General features: G+C 40.0%; 1 protein-coding gene across 2 annotated transcripts; it reads left to right on the forward strand.

Annotated features, from left to right (window-relative positions):
* The first annotated feature begins 36 nt into the window (after positions 1 to 36).
* CENPN (centromere protein N) lies at positions 37 to 18,754 on the forward strand. 2 transcript variants are annotated; one of them, XM_065925079.1, is made up of 11 exons: positions 37 to 243; positions 2,047 to 2,227; positions 3,516 to 3,561; positions 5,841 to 5,900; positions 6,177 to 6,253; positions 10,704 to 10,880; positions 11,990 to 12,091; positions 14,124 to 14,187; positions 15,691 to 15,803; positions 17,798 to 17,924; positions 18,140 to 18,754. In XM_065925079.1, exons 2-11 carry the CDS (start codon positions 2,057 to 2,059, stop codon positions 18,220 to 18,222), a joined length of 1,020 nt encoding a protein of 339 aa, XP_065781151.1. In that variant the 5' UTR covers positions 37 to 243; positions 2,047 to 2,056; the 3' UTR covers positions 18,223 to 18,754. The 2 variants fall into 2 exon arrangements, with proteins under 2 accessions (XP_065781151.1, XP_065781150.1); XM_065925078.1 differs by having other exon boundaries at positions 48 to 133.
* The last annotated feature ends 558 nt before the right edge of the window (positions 18,755 to 19,312 follow it).

The following is a 19,312-nucleotide window of genomic DNA, read 5'->3' on the forward strand; positions in this document are numbered from 1 at the left end:
GAGGGTACAGTCCAGAGTTGGCGTCCCCCCGGTGGGCGGGGCTCCAGCACGACGGGCACTGCAATTGGTGGTTTTGAAGGTGCAGCGGGCGGGAACAGTCGATGAGGAGAGAGCCGGCCGGCGATGTGGAACGGTAAGAGAACCCCTGACGGCGTGGGATCGGGTGGGATGTGGCAGGAGCCTAGAAGAAGCCACGTCCCACGACTCTGAGGCTACTCTCTTGTGACTGCCACGGTCCCCAAGGTGAGGGACTAGTCCTTGGTCTTGGGCCTGAGGCGGGGGATCTTCGGTTGAGGCTGAGGCGAAGAGGGCGGAGACGCTGGATCGTGACGTCACAGCCGTCATGGGGGCGGGGCCTTACGTAGAGCCTGCGTCACGCGGGCGCCGCCCAGAGCTGTCAAGTGCTAAACTCAGCGTTCGGTGTTTAGCCAAGAAAGGAGAGAGAACATTAATTTTTAAAAACTCCTCAGAGTTGGGTGTTTTGATTTTGGGATAACCTTGACGTCCGTCCTTTTTAGTCTCGCATTACTCCTGCTCCTTGTGGCAGCTCTTCGGCGGTGTATATTTACAGGGGCCTTTTTGGTCATGCGTTCATTCAGTTGTTGTATCTCGTGTACCTACTATATGCCAGACTGTGCCACGCGCAGCGAAGAGGAAAGATAATCACAGGGAATCAGAAGAGTTTATTTAAGGGTTTCCAGTTTTATTGATGAGGTTGCATTCCCTCCATTCCCTCTTTCTACCAGAATTGTTTAGAATGACATTCCCAAACTTTAGCCAGAATTAAGACTAATTGTAAAAATGCAGAAATTTCAAGCACTTCCCCCGCATTCCCCTCCCCTCGTTTAAATCGCTGGGCCCAGGAGTCTGCGTTTTAACAACCACCCTCACCTCCAGTGTTTTTGATGGGGGACGTTGGCTTGATATTGTCACTGGCTGTTGGACCCTAATCCTTCCCAGGTGTTTATCTCCTCAGGCACGGCTTCTTAGGGAGAGTATCTAATACTTTGGGGCTTCCTATTCAACAAGTATTTCCACTAAGACAGTTCTTGGGCTGAAACTGTTCTAGATTCTAGGAAGGCCGGTGTGAATAAGACAAACATAGTTCCTGCCCTAGTGGAGCTTAATCATATATAATCATATAATAAATTATATGCCATTCAACAAACGCTTAAATGGTAGAAATAACTCATAGCCACGATCCTTTTAGGGGAATCTCTTCTGTTTGTCCCTGTAAATCCCGTAATCTTGGTGGAAGCGGATGAGATTGACTGACTGACTTCTGCTTCTTGTCATAAATACGGCCCTTCTCAGCTCCTCCTCTGGGCTTTTTCACTCTCCTCTCTGGCCTGACTGGAGGCCTCCTTCTCCCCTTGATGGTCCCAAGGCTTTTGCACTTGCTGTTCCATCTGCCTGGAGAGCTCTTCCAGCAACCACCACATGACTCACTCTTCCTCCCCCAAGAATTGGCTCAGATGCCACCTTCTCTCAGGCCTGCTCTCCATTCCCCTCTTCCCCCACCCATTCCCAGCCTGCTCCATATTCACTGCCACTAGCTTCCTAACACTGCTTTCTTTTCTCCTCAGCACTTACCACTTTTAACATTTTTGTGTGATTTTCCTGTTGCCTGTCTCTCTCAGCTAGGAAGGACACTTCCTACTGGCAGGGATTTTTGTCATTTTTGGTAAAAGCTCTATCCCCTGTGCCTAAAAAAGTGCCTGGCTCTCATGGGTGCATAGTAATTTGACACATGAATAGGTAAATGAGTGAATGAATCACTTACTATTGCTATCAAAAGATCAAAATACTCTAGCCAAGAAAGGAGAGAGAACATTAATTTTTAAAAACCTTAAAATATTTTAAAATGTACACTTAAGAGAAAATCCTCTTGTTGAAATACTCTCTGCAGAATACCTGAAAATTTTAGGTGTTTGGCCTACAAATCATAATTCTGGCTAAAATTATGATGCTGAAAGTTCACTAAGTTGTACTTTTGTGTTTGCTTAATACTTTGTTGTGCTGTTTTTGGTTTTATTTTTATTAAAGTGCCAAAGAGATGGATGAAACTCTTGCTGAGTTTTTCAGGAGGACCATCTTGAAAATCCCAATGCCTGAAATGATGACAGTCCTAAAAACCTGGAATTTTTTGTCTGAAAATCAACTGCAGACTGTAAACTTTCGGCAGAGAAAGGAATCTATTGTTCAGGACTTGGTTCTGCTTTGTGAGGTAACAGTGTTCAAAATGATTAACCTTGAATACCACACTACCCTTAGGTTTTTCTCTTTCTTTCCTTTCCTTAGTTCAAAAGAGACTTAAGTTGCTCTAGCCTGTGACGTGAGGAAGGTTCTGTCCCACTATAGTGGAAAATGTGCTAATTTTTAATTGGATTTTTCAACTTAGAAAGAATGCTTACAAATTAGTGAGGAAAAAAAAGTGAATACCAAGGGAGAAGAAACAGACAAAGAAGTTAAAATAATGAGCAGTATTCTTTTTTTAAACTATCAGATTGTCAAAGATGAAAAGATAATACTCAAATATGTTGATCAAGTTATGCAGAAAGAGACATTCTCTTTCACATGTATTTATTTACTTATTTGCTTTTTATTTTAAAGTGATTTTAGGCTTTCAGAAAAGGTGCAAGTATAGTACAAAGAATTTTACTATACCCTCACATACCCAGTATACCCTTCCCTCATTCATTTTTAAATACATATACTTTATGACCCAGCAGTTCCACTTCTGGATATTTAAATATATAGAAAACATAAAAAATAAGGAGGTATATATGATATAATTGATAAACACTAATATATATAGTTATATATAAATGGTTACATGTAAATAAAGGTGTTAACTAGCATTATTTACACACAAAAAATTGGAACTAACTGTACTTAGGAGATGAGATAAATAATAATACATCCACTTAACAAAATACTCTGATCATTAAAAAGAATAAACTAGATCTTTATGTATAACATTAAAAGAAACTATATACTATGTGAACATACAAATGTGTATGTATAGAGTAGTAGTTCTCAGCTGAGATGGTTTTGCTCCCAGAAGACACGACGTCTGGAGATGTTTCTGGTTGTCAAAACTGGGAGTGGGCGCTGCTGGCTTCCAAGGGATAGAGGCCAGGAATGTTCCTTTACATTCTAGGACAGCTTCCACAACACAGATGTGTCTGACTCAAAATGTCACTCAAGCCTAGTTGAGAAACGCTGGTATAGAGGGGGTCTGGATACCACTGATTGAAAAAACCAAACAGAAAGTTAAAAGTGATCAATGAAGAGTAGATCTTGGAAGAACAGTTGTGAAAGCCTGTACTGGGACACGAATCAGAAGGCATATTTGTTACTTAACAGAAGAGCATAGATGGGAGACACGTTGTCAGTACAGTTTTGAGAGGGCCCTCATAGTCTGTCCTAAGCAACCCTAAAATGTGCTGTAGATGGAGTGGAACCAAACCTGTCACCATAATTACTAAAAGTATTATTATATTCTCTTTCAGGAGAATCGTGCGAGTCTCAATGATGCAGCCCTTTTAGACATCATTTGTAAGTCTTGGTGATTTGTATTTACACTTAACCAGTCCAGTTTCATCAGAGAGACGGTTTTGTATGTGATGGCTCAGATTTTAGAGTCAAGCTGACCTGGTTTCATATTTCAGCTCTGTCACTTACCAGTCTTGTGTTCTTTGCCAAGTCACGTCACCTTTTTCTAAGCTTCAGACTTTTCCTAAATCAAATGGACATAATAACAACCTGTATTTCACAGGGTCGTTGTGAGGGTTAAGTAAGATAAGCCTTGAAAAGTTCTTAGCACAGTAATTGGCACATAATAAGCACATAGTAAATATTTGCTAGGCTTTGTATTATTGCTAACAGAATTTGAAAATATATTTCTAAGAATTTGTTATAATCACAGTGCCGCTTAAGTACTCTTAAGTTTGTAAGGATAATGCTGACTGGACTTGCACGTGGTGTGGTCAAGGGGTACTAAGAGAGAGAGGCAGGCCTGGCTCTGGGGTCTGCATGTGCCACTAGAAGGAAAGTGGACCCCCGACTAAGACAGTGGACACTAGAAGTGGACCAAGCTTGTCACAAAGATCATGGGTTAGTCTCGGATGCGTACTATTCGAGGAAATGTCTGCATTTGTACTTAATTCTTTGCCATTTATCATGAACTTCTGCATGGTGTTTAAAAGAATCATTATCAACAAAAGATGATTCATCTCCATTATTATTATTATAACAACCTTATTCAGAGATGATTTAGCAGGCCATCTGAACTCTGAAGCACAGAACCAAGGAAGAAAATGCCAGAAAGAAACAAAACCCTTTGGATGCTGTCTTTAAGGGCAGACATCACATTGTACCTGATTACAGCTATTTCAGACAAAACTAGATAATCAAAATTTCTCAGGCCATCGCCATAAACAGACTGGGATAGGGAGAGAACACCAAGGCACCAAAAAGGGGAAGAAAAGAAAAAGACACAGGGCAAGAAAAATAATAGTTCAAAGGCACAGCAGGTTAGTGCCCTCGTGTTGGAGCCCACAGTTCCTCTTTTTGGGGTGCAGAGCACCTTGGTCCTAGACCCGGATGCAGATGGGGGTCAGCACAGGGTCTGAGTAAAGCCAGGATGATGATGTGTTGGGACTGAGTTCAATAACTTACTGGATCCATTTTTAATCCAATATACTCCTTAAGTTTGTAACTCCTAAAGGGTACCTTCTGTATCATACATTCATCCATTCATTCAGTCAGTCATCAAATGAATATGTTTAATGCCAGCCAGTGGCTAGACACTGGAAATAAGATGAACAAGACTAAGTCCAGTATCCCATGTGTACAAGCAAGTGTATAAATGAACATCTGAATATATACTGTAATGTCAGGTAGTGATAAGTGCCATGAAGTAAACTAGAGCAGGGTGGGATGTTGTTATTATTGTTCAGTTGCTAAGTCATGTCCAACTCTTTGTGACCCCATGGACTGCAGCACACCAGGCTTCCCTGTCCTTTACCATCTCCCAGAGCTTGCTCAAACTCATGTCCATTGAGTCTGTGATACCATCCAACCATCTCATCCTCTGTCGTCCCCTTCTCTTCCTGCCTTCAGTCTTTCCCAGCATCAGGGTTTTTTCTGATGAGTCAACTCTTCGCATCAGGTGGCCAAAGTATTGGAGCTTCAACTTCAGCATCAGTCCTTCCAATGAATATTCAGGACTGATTTCCTTTAGGATTGACTGGTTTGATCTCTTGCAGTACAAGGGACTCTCCAGAGTCTTCTCCAACACCACAGTTCGAAAGCATCAATTCTTTGGTGCTCAGCCTTCTTTATTGTCCAGCTCTCACATCCATACATGACTACTGGAAAAACCATAGTGGGATGGGGGCTTCAATTTGGGTGGAGTGCTCAGGAAGGCCTTTCTGCATGGTGATGTTTTAGTAGAGACCAGAATGAGGTGCAACAAGGAGTTAGGAGAAGAGTGGTCCAGAATAAGCAGTCGATGGAAACACCGGTGCCAGGAACACGTCATCGCTGGCTTGCTGGAGAGATGCAGCACTCTGTGGAGTAGACCTGTATGGACAGAATAAATGGTCTAAGAATAAAGGCTAAATCTCTACTATGTTGAGTAATTCATTATAACTTATTTTATTGGAGTAAATTTAATCCATTGAAAATTTATATTTCAAAGAAAAATCTGCATAACTTAATTTGTAAATTACTGTTATTTTCTCCACTTTCACATTATTAAAAATATATACTTACAAGCCCGTTGCTTGAAAGTTCTCTGACGTGCGGTAATGAGCTCTTTCTTCCTCCCTCAGATACTCAATTTCATCGGCACCAGAAAATTTGGGATGTTTTTCAGATGAGTAAAGGACCAGGTAATGTTTCTCATTTTAAACCAAACACTTGTATTTGATATTTGGGCAATTTAAAAAGGAACAGCAGCATGTTCCTCTTAAGTCTTTTCTTTCCAAATGAAGTGATTATTACTCATGTATAGAAAAGTGAGAAATATATTTGGTGATGCTGAGTCAGAGATACTGGCAGTGTTTGTGTGATTTGATCATTATTGTTCTTACTCAGGGTCTTTGCAAATGTATTGAAGACAGTGTAGCTCCCTTGATTTTTCTTGATTTTTGTTTTCACTTTGACAGGTAACGACATTGACCTTTTTGATGTGGAACAATTCAAAAGTTCATTCAAGAAAATTCTTCAGAGAGCATTAAAAAATGTAAGAATAGAATTTATCTGAATTTCCATGAGATTCAATTTCATGGATTCCATGCACTTAAAATTTGTCACTACCTTGTTTTTTTAATTTGCAAGAATTTCAGTTAATAATATTCCATACTATTCTACTCGATATCAAAGACAAACTCTGCTCATTGTAAAAACTTTCTGCTCCCTTTACCTTTCAGTTCAGGGTTCTGCTTCTTCCTCAAGAGCAGCACTGCCTGGTAGGACTCTGCATTGATGGAAATGTTCTAGGTCAGAGATGTCCAGGACATGGCCCAGTAGCTACATGTGGCCACCAAGAACCTGAAGAGTGGCTGGTGTGACTGAGAATCTAAAGGTGTTCATCTTATGTAACAATAATGAATTTTACTTAAATGGCCCTGGGTGGCTAATGGCTACACTTTGGGCATTGTAGCTTAAGAGCCAAGCACCACTTCAGCATCTTGTCACAGGTTGATGATAGCTTTTTCACAGCCTCCCCTGCTTCATTCTCTTTCCACCTGACTCTGCCTTAGTCCTCCTTGCATAGAGGAAGACTAACAAATGCCCCCAAATTCTGTCCTATCCACCTCACTATGCCCATCCTCTGGCACACAGGTGTTCCCTTTTGGAGCATATTTTGATTCTCAAACTCCTTGACTTCTCTCTCCATCCCCTTCAGTCCAGTTCAGTCACTCAGTTGTGTCCAACTCTTTGCGACCCCATGGACTACAGCACACCAGGCTTCCCTGTCCTTCATCAACTTCTGGAGCTTGCTCAAATTCGTCCATCAAGTCGGTGATGCCATCCAACCATCTCGTCCTCGTCCTCTGTTCTCCCCTTCTCCTCCTGCCTTCAATCTTTCCCGACATCAGGATCTTTTCAAATGAGTCCTTTGCATCAGGTGGCCAAAGTATTGGAGCTTCAGCTTCAGCATCAGTCCTTCCAATGAATATTCAGGACTGATTTCCTTTAGGATTGACTGGTTTGATCTCCTTACAGTCCAAGGGACTCTCCAGAGACTTCTCCAGCACCATAGTTCAAAAGCATCAATTCTTCGGTGCTCAAATTTCTGTATGGTCCAGCTATCACATCCATACATGACTGCTGGAAAAACCATAGCTTTGACTAGACGGACCTTTGTCAGCAAAATAATGTCTCTGCTTTTTAATATGCTGTCTAGGTTGGTCATAGCTTTTCTTCCAAGCAGCAAGCATCTTTTCATTTCATGGCTGCAGTCACCATCTGCAGTGATTTTGGAGCCCAAGAAAATAAAAGTCTGTCACTGTTTCCATTGTTTCCCCATCTATTTGCCATGAAGTGATGGGGCTGGATGCCATGATCTTAGTTTTTTGAATGTTGAGTTTTAAGCTTTTTTACTGTCCTCTTTCACCTTCATCAAGAGGCTCTTCAGTTCCTCTTTGCCTTCTGCCGTAAGGGTGATGTCACCTCCATCCCCTTACCTCATCCTTTAGTCTGGAACTGGTCCTGCTTTCTACATATCCACTTGTCACCGAACGTGTTCCCTCATCTCCTTTCTTATAACGACCCTTCTGTGTGCTGTGCATTCATCTACATCCTCATCCAATTTTTCTGCTCTATTTTTCTCTGTCCTCTTCTGTGCTCGCTTCGGCAGCACATATACTATTTTTTTCTGCCCTCTTTTGCATCCTTACTCCCTTCCCTCTTCTGCTTCCTACTCTACTTCTTGTAAACATGCTTAATTCTCAGAGAAAATACATCCTTTCCCCAGGCTTATCCTCAAGCCCTGTTTTTTCTGCCACAAGACTCTTGGAGGGAAATATTTCTTCTTGTTCCTGCTGTGCCCCCCAGGTGGAGGAATCCCACCGACCCCTCCCCATCGTCCCCTTCGCTTGTCTCCAGCAGGAGCGTGAGCTTAGCCTGAGTGAGCAGCTGCCTGCAGAGAGCACCTACTCTGCTCTACTCCTCCAGGGGCCGGCTCTGCCCTAGCAGGGAGACCACTCGCAGTGGTCCTGCCAGTGACCGTGTGGGCAACTCTTCCTGCTTCTGGTTTTGGTATCAGGGGGGCCACTTGCCTGGAGCAAACTCCCCCTTCCATTAATCACTAGTTTTTAAAACATTTTCATAACCCCTAAGACAAGTCAACCCTACCCCTACCCTCAATTATTTTTCTTTGTCAAAAATGTCCTAACCATTCGTCCAGATGAACCTTAGAATCATTTTATCAGGTTTATATAACAAAACAAAATCATCAGCCTTTTGAGTGGGGATGTATTTAATTTATAAATTAATTCAAATAAAACTGTGAACCAAAAGAAGATTTCTCTTATTATTTAAATTTTGTGAATAAGTTGTCATTTTGGATTATATTATTTGAAAACTTGTTACCATGAAATTGTGAACTCTGCAGAGGTTATAGGAGAGTCCTGTCTGGACTATGGGTATGTTGTATGCACCTGCACCTGCTTTTTTTTTTTAAAAAAAACAGAGAGCCTCATAGGCACAGAATCCCTGGCCAGTTCTCCAGAAATGTTGTAGATATGTGATCTGGACCCTTCTGGAAGCAGCCTTCTCATGAAGCTCAAACTGACTGACTGACTACTCTTGCAAAACTGCAGCCAGCACACCCATCTTACTTCACCCAAAACAAGAAAGCTAGAGAGCGTCTCTCTCTCTCTCTCTCTCGGGTCCAATTCAGAGTTTATGTGCATCTTTCTTCCTAGCACCTTCTCCTCACTTGATGGTCTTTCCTGTCCCTCTTTCAGGCAGCAGGGATTTCTGTTTTCTGAACCCTAGGCCACTGCCCCTACCATGCAAGGAGAAAAAGCATCTGAAACACTCATATTTCCTCCTACTTTGATGCCCTTGTATTTCAGTTGTTAGACCTCTTATCTCTACCATGGTCTGAAAGGTTTTGCCTCATGAATGAATTTCAGGCACACTAGTGGGGGCTGGTGGAGAAGGAAATGGCAACCACCCCAGTGTTCTTGCCTGGAGAACCCCACGGAGCCTGGCATGCTACAGGCCATGGGGTCGCAAAGAGTCAGACACGACTTAGTGACTGAACAGCAGCAAAAGCATGGGGCTGGGGGGACAAAGGAGCTTTTTTACTGGTCACGTCTGTCCTGCTTGAAAGACCAGCTGGAGAGTGACATGCTGTGTGCGCTGCAGGTTTTAGATGAGGACAAACAGGTAAAGGCCTTGGGTCTTCTCTGTCTGCCCCGTCCCTCTACTCCGGGCTGACCAACACGTCCTCATCCCTTTCTTCAACCAGCTGAGGTCTCCTGGCTTATCTTTACCTTCCTCTGCATATCGTAACTAGTGACTGGTTAACCCCACTTTCCCAAAGGCTGATGATGGCGACGTCATGCCAAGTAGTATCTCCCAGTGCCCAGGAGTGAAGAGTGACTCACCAGCTGCTCTAGGACAAGTGTCTTAACCTTTTTGTGGCAATGACATTTTCACTGTTAGTGAAGCTTATGGACTACTTCTCAGAAGTGTCTTTTTAAATGCTGTAAAATAAAATCTACAGAATCACAGGGGAAACAAATGATACTAAAAATACAGTTACTATAAAGGCATTAAGATGGCAAATTGTAATACATGTGGCTCCTTTATTAACACAATAAATAATCTCATAATGGGTCTAAAAACAACTAGCTTCAAAGTGCTAATAAGTGTAAATGATATTCTTGAGGCCCATGCAACAATTGTAATGTGATAAAAATAGTTGAGATTTCTGTTGAGAACAAAATAACATCCTAAAATTCTACTGTCTTGATGCGTACTTTCACAATTGAAGGAGATGCTAAATTTCACTTACAAATAAGGGACTGAACCCAGGGGCCCTACATTGCAGGCAGATTCTTTACTGTCTGAGTCATCAGAGAGGCCCACAAGTAAAGATGACATTTCCCCCTCGCCAAGTCCTTAGATGCCCTGAATTCTAACCATTGACTTCAGGTTAAGAACTCCTGCCCAGAACCACGGGAGAGAGAAGCTGGTATGAGAGGGCACAGGAAGTGTAACTGGGAGTGATGGGTGGAGTGTGTGTGTGTGTGTGACAGAGAGAGGATTAGCTACACATCTTATCAGATAATACTCTTCAAAATAGAAAGTTCTTGGGAAAACTTACAAAGAAGAGACAAACTAAAAACTATGTTTCAGTTGTAAAAAGGTAGCCCAGTTTCTGTCCCTTTCTACTATTTTTTCAGGACAAAGCCCAAGAAATTATTGAGAATTTGTGATGTCATACACCAATTGTGGGATTTAAATTTTTTTTTTTCCTTCCAAAAGACTTTGCAAGGCACAATGTATCTTTACAAAGCAACCACAAAACGCTTTTCCAGAGATTTCTCAAATCACTGTAATGAGAAGTAGGAGAAAAACTGCAAGATTTCAGCCAGACAGTGACATCCTTCACCCCTAAAAAGCATGATATGTTAATTAGAGAACTTATGTCTTTTTTTTTTTTTTTTAATAAGGTGACAGTCAGCTTCAGAGATGCCGAGGAGAACTCAGTATGGATTCGAATTGCCTGGGGAACACAGTATAAAAAGCCAAACCAGTACAAACCTGCTTATGTGGTATACTATTCCCAAACTCCATATGCCTTCACTTCGTCCTCCCAACTGAAGAGCAATCTACCCCTTCTGGGTCAGGTATGGAACCAACTACTATAAGCAATAGTATTGTTGTTCAGTTGCTAAGTCGTGTCCAACTCTTTGCGATCCCATGGACTGCAGCACGCCAGGCTTCCCTGTCCTCCACTATCTCCTGGAGTTTGCTCAAGTGCATGTCCATTGAGTCGTTGATGCTATCTACCTATCTCATCCTCTGCTGCCCTCTTCTTTTGCCTTCAATCTTTCCCAGCATAAGGGTCTTTTCCAATGAGTCAGCTCTTGTATATCTCAGGGCCATGTAGGTTTAAACTTCTCAATATCATGTGATGTAAAATACCACCCGTAATTCTTGATCTCCTAAAATAAAGAGCAGGAAGTACTATTATCCTGCAAGTGAGAGCACAGCATCAGCATTGGTTTAGAACTCTTCATTACTGTCTCAAAATTGAGAAGTAATGCACAATCGAGGTAAAAATCCAACCAGTGAAGTCTCTAAACAATCTTTTATGACTTCATACCCCTTTTTCCCAGTCCCACTCACCCAAAGTAACTGCTTTTACCAGTTTTGCTGGTTCCTTTCGGAAGATGTTTTATTCCAGAAACCGGAGTGGTACATAAGGTCTATAATTTGCTTTTTCTATTTGTATTTTTGTATGGCGTCATTACAGTACTAATGACTAGCCATAAAAAATGGTAACATTTGAGTATTCATTTAGTCTTAACTCTCACCTTAATTTATCATAATTCCTAACTTTAAACAGGATCACTCTGGGGCTTCCCTGGCAGTCCAGTGGTTAAGACTCCGTACTGCCACTGCAGGGGGCATAGGTTCAGTCCCTGGTTGGGGAACTAATATCCTGCCTGCTGTGTAGTTTGACCCCAAAAAAATTTTTTTAATTAAAAAAAAAGAATAGGATCTCTTTTCTAAAAATGGTACAAAAGACCTTGCCTTTCTGAGGATCTTAATGCCACTAGCCACTGTTTTGTTTTTCAAGGTGAATAACAGACCATGAAATTTAATTGTTCTGAATTTTTTTAAGTAGAAATTATTCACTAATTACAACTCCTACATTTTTCTGAACAAGTATAAATACAGGGATAGACACAGTAATGCTATTAATAATAATCTTGCTAATTTTCACTTCAAGGCACTGACAGTTGCTAGCAAACACCATCAGATTGTGAAAATGGACCTCAGAAGCCGGTATCTGGACTCTCTTAAGGCTATTGTTTTTAAACAGTATAATCAGGTGAGCCCATCAGTGACTCTATTTAAAGCTGAGTCTCCATTTTCTCTTTCATGTGTAATTTAGAAGCTGAGCAGGTGGGAAAGTCTACCTCCAACAACAGAAGATCACATCAGATGTCCCTGAAGTGGAGAGTTTTCAGCAAACATGATAGGAAATAAGATAATTCCTCACTTTCATCTTTTCATAATTGTATTGTATTTATACTGCCCGTTGGTCACTGGAGTGTATGTTATAGGCCCCCTATTTCCTAATCAGCTATTCCAATCAGAATTTATTTTCTCTTCAGAGTAACTTTACATTATCTTTTGAAGCTGATTATATTATTCTGCTATGTAAGAGAGAAGCAGAATTTTTTTTGTCCCACTAGTCAAGCAAGTGATACAGGAATTAAAAGAGGAAGCATTGGTTTATGAATTCCCACAGTTTGTTTATTTATCAAAATTATTTGAGTGTATTGACAGAAAACAACAAAATTCTGTAAAGCCATTATCCTTCAATAAAAAATAAATTAAAAAGTTTTATTAACACCTTTTAGCTATTTACTTTTCACTTGGCAAACATGAAACATTTTTAATACTGAATTTTACTGGGGGCAAATTAATGGTAATTTGTTTGACTGAGCTTCAATAAAATGAACTCTGCATTTGAATGTTAAAAAAAAAAAAAAAATTATTTGAGTGTGGAACTTCTCTAGCAGTTCAGTGGTTAAGACTTCACTTCCAAAGCAGTGGGCATGGGTTCAGTCCCTGGTCGGAAACTAAGATCCCACGTGCCATGCTGTGTGAGTCAAAAAATAAAAAATGTTCCTGGTCAGATATCAAGGCATATTATGTGGGGCCAACTTGGTACAAAGGGTATAACCATAATTCCTCATAACTTCATGAGGTGTGTCTAGTGTACTAGGAGTAAACAAACAAACAAAAAAACTAATAAGATAAAAAATTGTTTGAATGTATTATTTTCCTTTTAGTGATAATGGATCTGGCCTTGCTCCAAGGCTCAGGGGTTTTGTTTTTTTTTTCCCCTCTGCATGGCATCTGTGTGCTCATATGTTCAGACTCCTATAGAATTGTTAAGACTGTGTATCTTCGAGCCCCTAGGTATGTTCTACTTACATATTTTCATCTGTTCTAAGTAGAAAGAAGTGATGGCTTTCTGCAAGCTACTCTTTAAGGAGAACAAGCTTAACATTAAGAAGTTGCGTACATGTACGTTCCCATGTGTAAAATAGGTAGCCAGTGAGAATTTGCTGTTATGATGCAGGCAGCTCACACCCGATGCTCTGTCAGCCTGGAGAGGTGGGGTGGGTGGGAGGTGGGAAGGGGCTCAGGAGGGAAGGGACATATGTAATATGTCTGATTATGGCTGATTCATGTTGATGTATGGCAGAAACCAACACAATATTGTAAAGCAATTATCCTCCAATTAAAAATAATTTTTAAAAAAATTTAGATAATGATTTCCCCCATAGCACCTTCCCTCTTACCTACCAGCCTCCTACCAAATTGCTATTAATATCAACAGTTCTGCTATGATCAGTTGCGTTTCTAGAAAAACTCGTGAAACACTTGATTATAAAGACAGTGCCTTCAGTGGGGGAAAGTGAGTGAAGGAGTCTGGGAGATTTAGACTTACAGCAGGAAAGTTATTTTTCTGTAAGGATTGTCAGTGAGGTTTTTTTCCCACAGTTATAAAGACATAAATATAAAACCACAGCATCACATTGTAAAGGCTGCCTTTGATTTCTCTAGCTTTTGGCTCAGCAGCTATAGTTCTTATAGATACACTTTTATGTTAACAAGGTACAGAGTTCCTCAAACAAAGCAGCCTTGTTGCTGGCCCCGGCAGTCTCTGTCAGTATCGCTCTAGGAGAAATGCTCAACTCAGTCTGCATAGGGCCTCAAATATCTGTGTTGGAAAAAATGAAAGATAAGATTTGCCATACTTTTGTGCACTAAAACCAATCAATATCTATACTTTGAGGTGATAAAATTAGGAAAGCATTCACTTTTTCCTGTTTTCTTTTTCCTAGAGCTTTGAAACTCACAACTCTACTACATCTCTACAAGAAAGAAGCCTTGGGCTAGATATAAATAGTATGTGTATTTTAAGATAAACACTGAAATTTGGAAGGACGTTCCTTTTCAGATTTCTCTCACCCAGTAAAAACATTTCTGTACCAGGATTGTGATTCAAAAGTATCTCCTGTTTTCAGAAAACTGAAAAGTAAATTTATCTTGAAGTGGGGAAGCTAAGCTAATGTAGGTCTCCTTTAGAATTTGCTAGAATGGCATCTAGTCATAATCAAAACCAAAACAAAAAACTAAATAATTTAACTGAGCATTTCTTCTGTGCCAGGCACCATACTAAAGTGTTCATATGTATCATTTCCATAATCTTCACAGCAGTCCCATGAACAAGCTCTTTTTATCAGAAAAGAGGGGTAGAAAACTGGGTTTCAGAGAGGTTTAGTAACTTACTGAGCAGAATCACATAACTAGGAATCAGCAAAGGAAAAACCGAATCTGAGTCTGGAGCCCAGGATCTTAATGCATTGGGTAAATTGCTTCCCAAGTACTTTATTGCACTTGGCGGGTATTTGGCTTTTTACAAATTGAAGGTTTGTGGTCACCCTGTATTGAGCAAATCTGTGGGCACCGTTTTTCCAGTAGCACTGGCTCAGGTGTGTGGCTGTCACAGTTTCTCACAATGTTTCAGACTTTTTCATTTTTGTTACTGTGATCAGTGATCTTTGATGTTACTATTGTAAAAGATTACAACTTGCTGAAGGCTTAGATGATGGTCAGCATTTTTTTAGCAATAAAGTACTTTCTAATTAAGCCATGTATATTGTCCTTTTAGACATAATACTGTTGCACACGTAATAGACCACAGTACGATATAAACATAACTTTCATATGCACTGGGAAACCAAAAAACTCATGTGAGTCACTTCAGTGCAGTGGTATAGAACGGCACCCACTTATTTCTGTGGTGTGCCTGTAATCAGAATCGTGACCATTTCACCATTCATAGTTGACATGAGTCCATCCATAGAAAACCCAAGAGAATAGAATATGAAACTACTAATGTGGATCAGAAAGTTCAAAAAAAGTGGTGGGGTATAACATACTATAAAAATGGAAATGTGCCTTTTTCTTGGCAGTGACTTAGCAGTAAAATGAAATGGTACAGCCATCATGAAGTAAACCATGACTTTCCAATGGCACAGGAACTGCTACTGATTTCATATTAAGTAAAGAAAGCAGGGTACAAAATTGTGTATATTTTATAAACCCAGCCTTTAAAATATGTATCTTTTTATTCACTGAAAAAAGGGGTTAGACAAATGTATTAAAATGTTTTAACAGTATTTATCTTTGTGTGGTAGGATTATGGGGTGATTTTTATCTTCTTTCTTATCAGCCTATATTTCTAAATTTCTACTTTGTAAGAAATTATTACAATCAAGTAAAAAAGCATTAAATGTTACTTCAAAATTATATGAGCATGTTGAAAGATTAGGAATGAAAGGATGATACTTTGTGGATAAAATACATTCCTAACAGCTGGTTTCTCTTGAAATCTTCCATCTATAGTGGATTCAAGGATCATTCATGAAAACAAAGTAGAAAAAGAGAGAGTGCAGAAAGTGACTCAAGAAATTTTTGGAGACTATCCTCAACCAAGACTAGAATTTGCACAATATAAGGTAGGACGCCGCTATAACCTAACTACAAGTTATCAGTATTTTTTAAAAAGAACTAAAGTTTCAAGTGGAAAACAATTCAAAGAAACTTATGTCATTCATCACTTTAATTTTGTATAATTTATGAGTTAAAATAGACTTCTTTATCGTATTTAGTAAGTTCCTCTGTTGCAAAGGGCAACCCCCCTTTGGAAATTCTGAATTTGCCTTTTCATTTCACCTTTTATATTAATCTAGTTATGTGTAACCAGCTGTGATCTGTATTTTTGAGGGGAAAAAAATTGTATCCTTCTAGCCCATCCACACCTAGAACAGTGTTTGTACATGGTCAGTGCTCATAAATACTTATTGGACAAAAGATTGAAGAAATCAGTCATTATATAGCCCAGTTGGCATCACACAGGGAAAAAAACAGTAGCCTGCAAACCTGGCTCATTCCAGAAGTGAGTCACTGCCCACCAGGAAAGCCAGGTGGGGGGCAAGCCCTTGGTCACCATTAGCAAAATTCAAGATTTGTATCATGACCACCCTAATCTAATACTCATGTTCATATTCATAACACTCTCCTCCCTTCAAACCTTCCAATAAAATTCTTCCTGCTTAGAATTTTCTGCAGCTACAGGCCACACTTGAAATCTACCAGTGAACTGCTTAGTCAGGCCCAACACCTGTTTGGTTTGGTTTGGTTTTAGTGGAAAAAGTTGATTTGACACCTTTCAAGTCAAGGTCCCTGAATGGCAGGTTTTAATACAGTTCTTTTAAATATATCCTAAGACAGTCATTCTCCAAGTCTGGTCTCTGGGCCAGCAGCATCACCATCACCTAGGAATGGGTAAGAAATGCAGGTTCTTGGCCGGCCGTAATCCTACTGGATAGGGGACTCTCGAGGTGGGTCCCAACTGTCTGTTTTCACAAGCCCACAAGCTGATTCTGCATAAAGAACCGCTGGTCTAGGACACATAAGATTTAATACACAAAACTTCCTTTATACACATCTGAGAATGTGTCTATTCTATAAGTCAAGGTACACATTTATTCATACCTGCTACTAATTTTTCCCTACCTCTTTTGTTTTGAAAAATGTCAAACCTTCAGGAAACATGCACGAATACCTCAGTGAACATCCATTTCCCCTTTGCTTCAAAATGCACTCATTGTTAACATTTTGCCACGTTTGCTTTCTTTTCTCTTTCTTTGTTTGGAACCATTTGAATTAGCTGCAGACATTACTCACCCTCTGCATTGTTTCATGCATGAATACTTCAGCATTCTGCCTCTAAATTTCAAGAATCATTTTAAGCAAAAAGAAAAAAGTTCAAGTTAGAATCTAAGAGCCAAGTACCTATTGAAGTAGCAATACTTGGATATTTGATGATATGAGGAACTGTTATTAATTTTCTTAGGTGTGCTAATGTTGTGGAGGTGAAGTTTAGAAAAAATACTTTTTAGGTAGATATCGATATATTTACAAGCAGGATACTATGGTGTCTTGGATTTGCTTCAAAATAATCCAGTGGATACGGGCAGTAGGGAACAGGAGGTGGGGTAATAGATGGAAAAAGACTGGTGATCGTTTCAGCTGGGTGATATGTACAGGGGGACTCCTTACACTGTGCTCCTTCTGTATATTTCTTAAATTTTCTATAATAAGTTAAATTGTGGTAGTGACCCCAAACACATGAGATTTTTTACACTGAAATGACAGATTACAAAAAACAGTGCTCATTTTCCATTAACAATGTAAGCCTAATGCTCAAGTAAAGGACATACTGAGGGCAGGATCTCATGAGTGCACTCTCAGCATTTCGTGTGCAATACTGTAGATATCCTGGTTTCCCCCAGTGTTTGCAATTAGCAATTTAAATGGTTCCCACTCCCATTCATCCCTATGTTTCTTGATAACAAGAATTAGTGAAACACATAATCGTGTCTCTTTATATTTTGCCATTGCAAAATATTTGTATTTAATAGTCATTTATAAATATATCTGATGACAGCTTGAAACGAAATTCAAAAGTGACTTAAATGGGGGCATCCTGGCTGAGAGAGAAGAGCCCCTCCGGTGCCTGGTAAAGTTCTCTAGCCCACATCTTCTGGAAGCACTAAAATCCCTGGCCCCAGCCGGTAAGTGGTCAGCTTATTTCACCAGTGGGAATTAACAACACACTACATTTGACCCTCTATGCTGACTAATTGCCTCTCAACTTTCTCATGGCTCCAGGCTGCTATTCTGTCATGCCTCGTTTTGAAAATATTCTGTTTCACTTAACGAGGGTCCATGATCCACCCTCTAATCTTGGCCATTTTTAAACTGATGTTTTTCTTTTTTTTAATTTCAGGTATTGCAGATGCACCACTTTCTCCACTGCTCACTTGCATACCCAATAAGGGAAAGAATTATTTTAAAATTAGAGATAAATAAGCTATATGTGGTTTTTGTAAGCACAGCATCCTTGACTGTATTGCATATGAATTTTAGTTAATGACTAGCTGGAGAGCTTCTGTCTACAAAACTTGTTTTAGAAATTCATCCTTGATATTGAGGATTTGGAAATGTTCAATGTAATTCTTGGGACTGATTCTTTCCTCCTGCTGCAAAGCATAGCAGTCGCGGGACTAAGATGTGACAGGATGTCTTTTCTCTCACTCCTGTCTCTCAGTCCCAGAGAGGTCTGGTTCCATTTGCTGGTTCCCAGGGATTTTCTCTTAAGCACTAAGAAACTATACCGAACTCAAAATTTTCTAAGAGAAGCATGAAATTGGCCCATTCAAAGGGCAGAATTAGGCCCATTAAGTTATTATTGCAGGAGGTAGCCTACTAGGTGATTCAGTTATATAAAATAATGATTTCATTGTAAATATGATATTTCTCATAATCTATTTTATCACACATATGGCATTCAAACTGACCGATAATATACCAATTTGTAAATAAAGATATTTAAAAACTGGTACCTCAGTCACTTTTGGTGAAAATCCTTCAGTGATCATCACTAAATCACATGTCCTTTTATAATAACACTTTAAAACATAGTCCTTATCCTGATCCACAAAGGATTTGGTGTTAAAACAACATATGTTACAATTATGATAGAATTAAAAGTGAGGAAATCTGGGCAAATGAAGGACAGAAAAAGAAACAGGAGGACAAAATAAAACTAGAGGTAAGATTACCATTGGGCTTCCCTGGTGGCTCAGTGGTAAAGAATCTGCCTGCAGTGCAGGAGACCTGGGTTTGATCCCTGGGTCAGGAAGATCCCCTGTAGAAGGAAATGGCAACCCACTCCAGTATTCTTGCCTGGAGAATTCCATGGACAGAGAAGCCTGGCAGGCTACAGTCCATAGGGTCACAAAGAGTCGGACACAACTGAACGACTAACTAACTAACTAACCCAGGCAGTCAGACTTGAGTCTGCCCTCTTGGACACCAAGCTGGAAGAAAGAAAAGCCTTATGGATGCTGTCTCACACGTGGGGGTTTTTTGGCATACAATACTTTAAAAATAAGAATTA

This window comes from Muntiacus reevesi, chromosome 2 (assembly GCF_963930625.1).
Source record: "Muntiacus reevesi chromosome 2, mMunRee1.1, whole genome shotgun sequence".
NCBI classification, from domain to species: domain Eukaryota; kingdom Metazoa; phylum Chordata; class Mammalia; order Artiodactyla; family Cervidae; genus Muntiacus; species Muntiacus reevesi.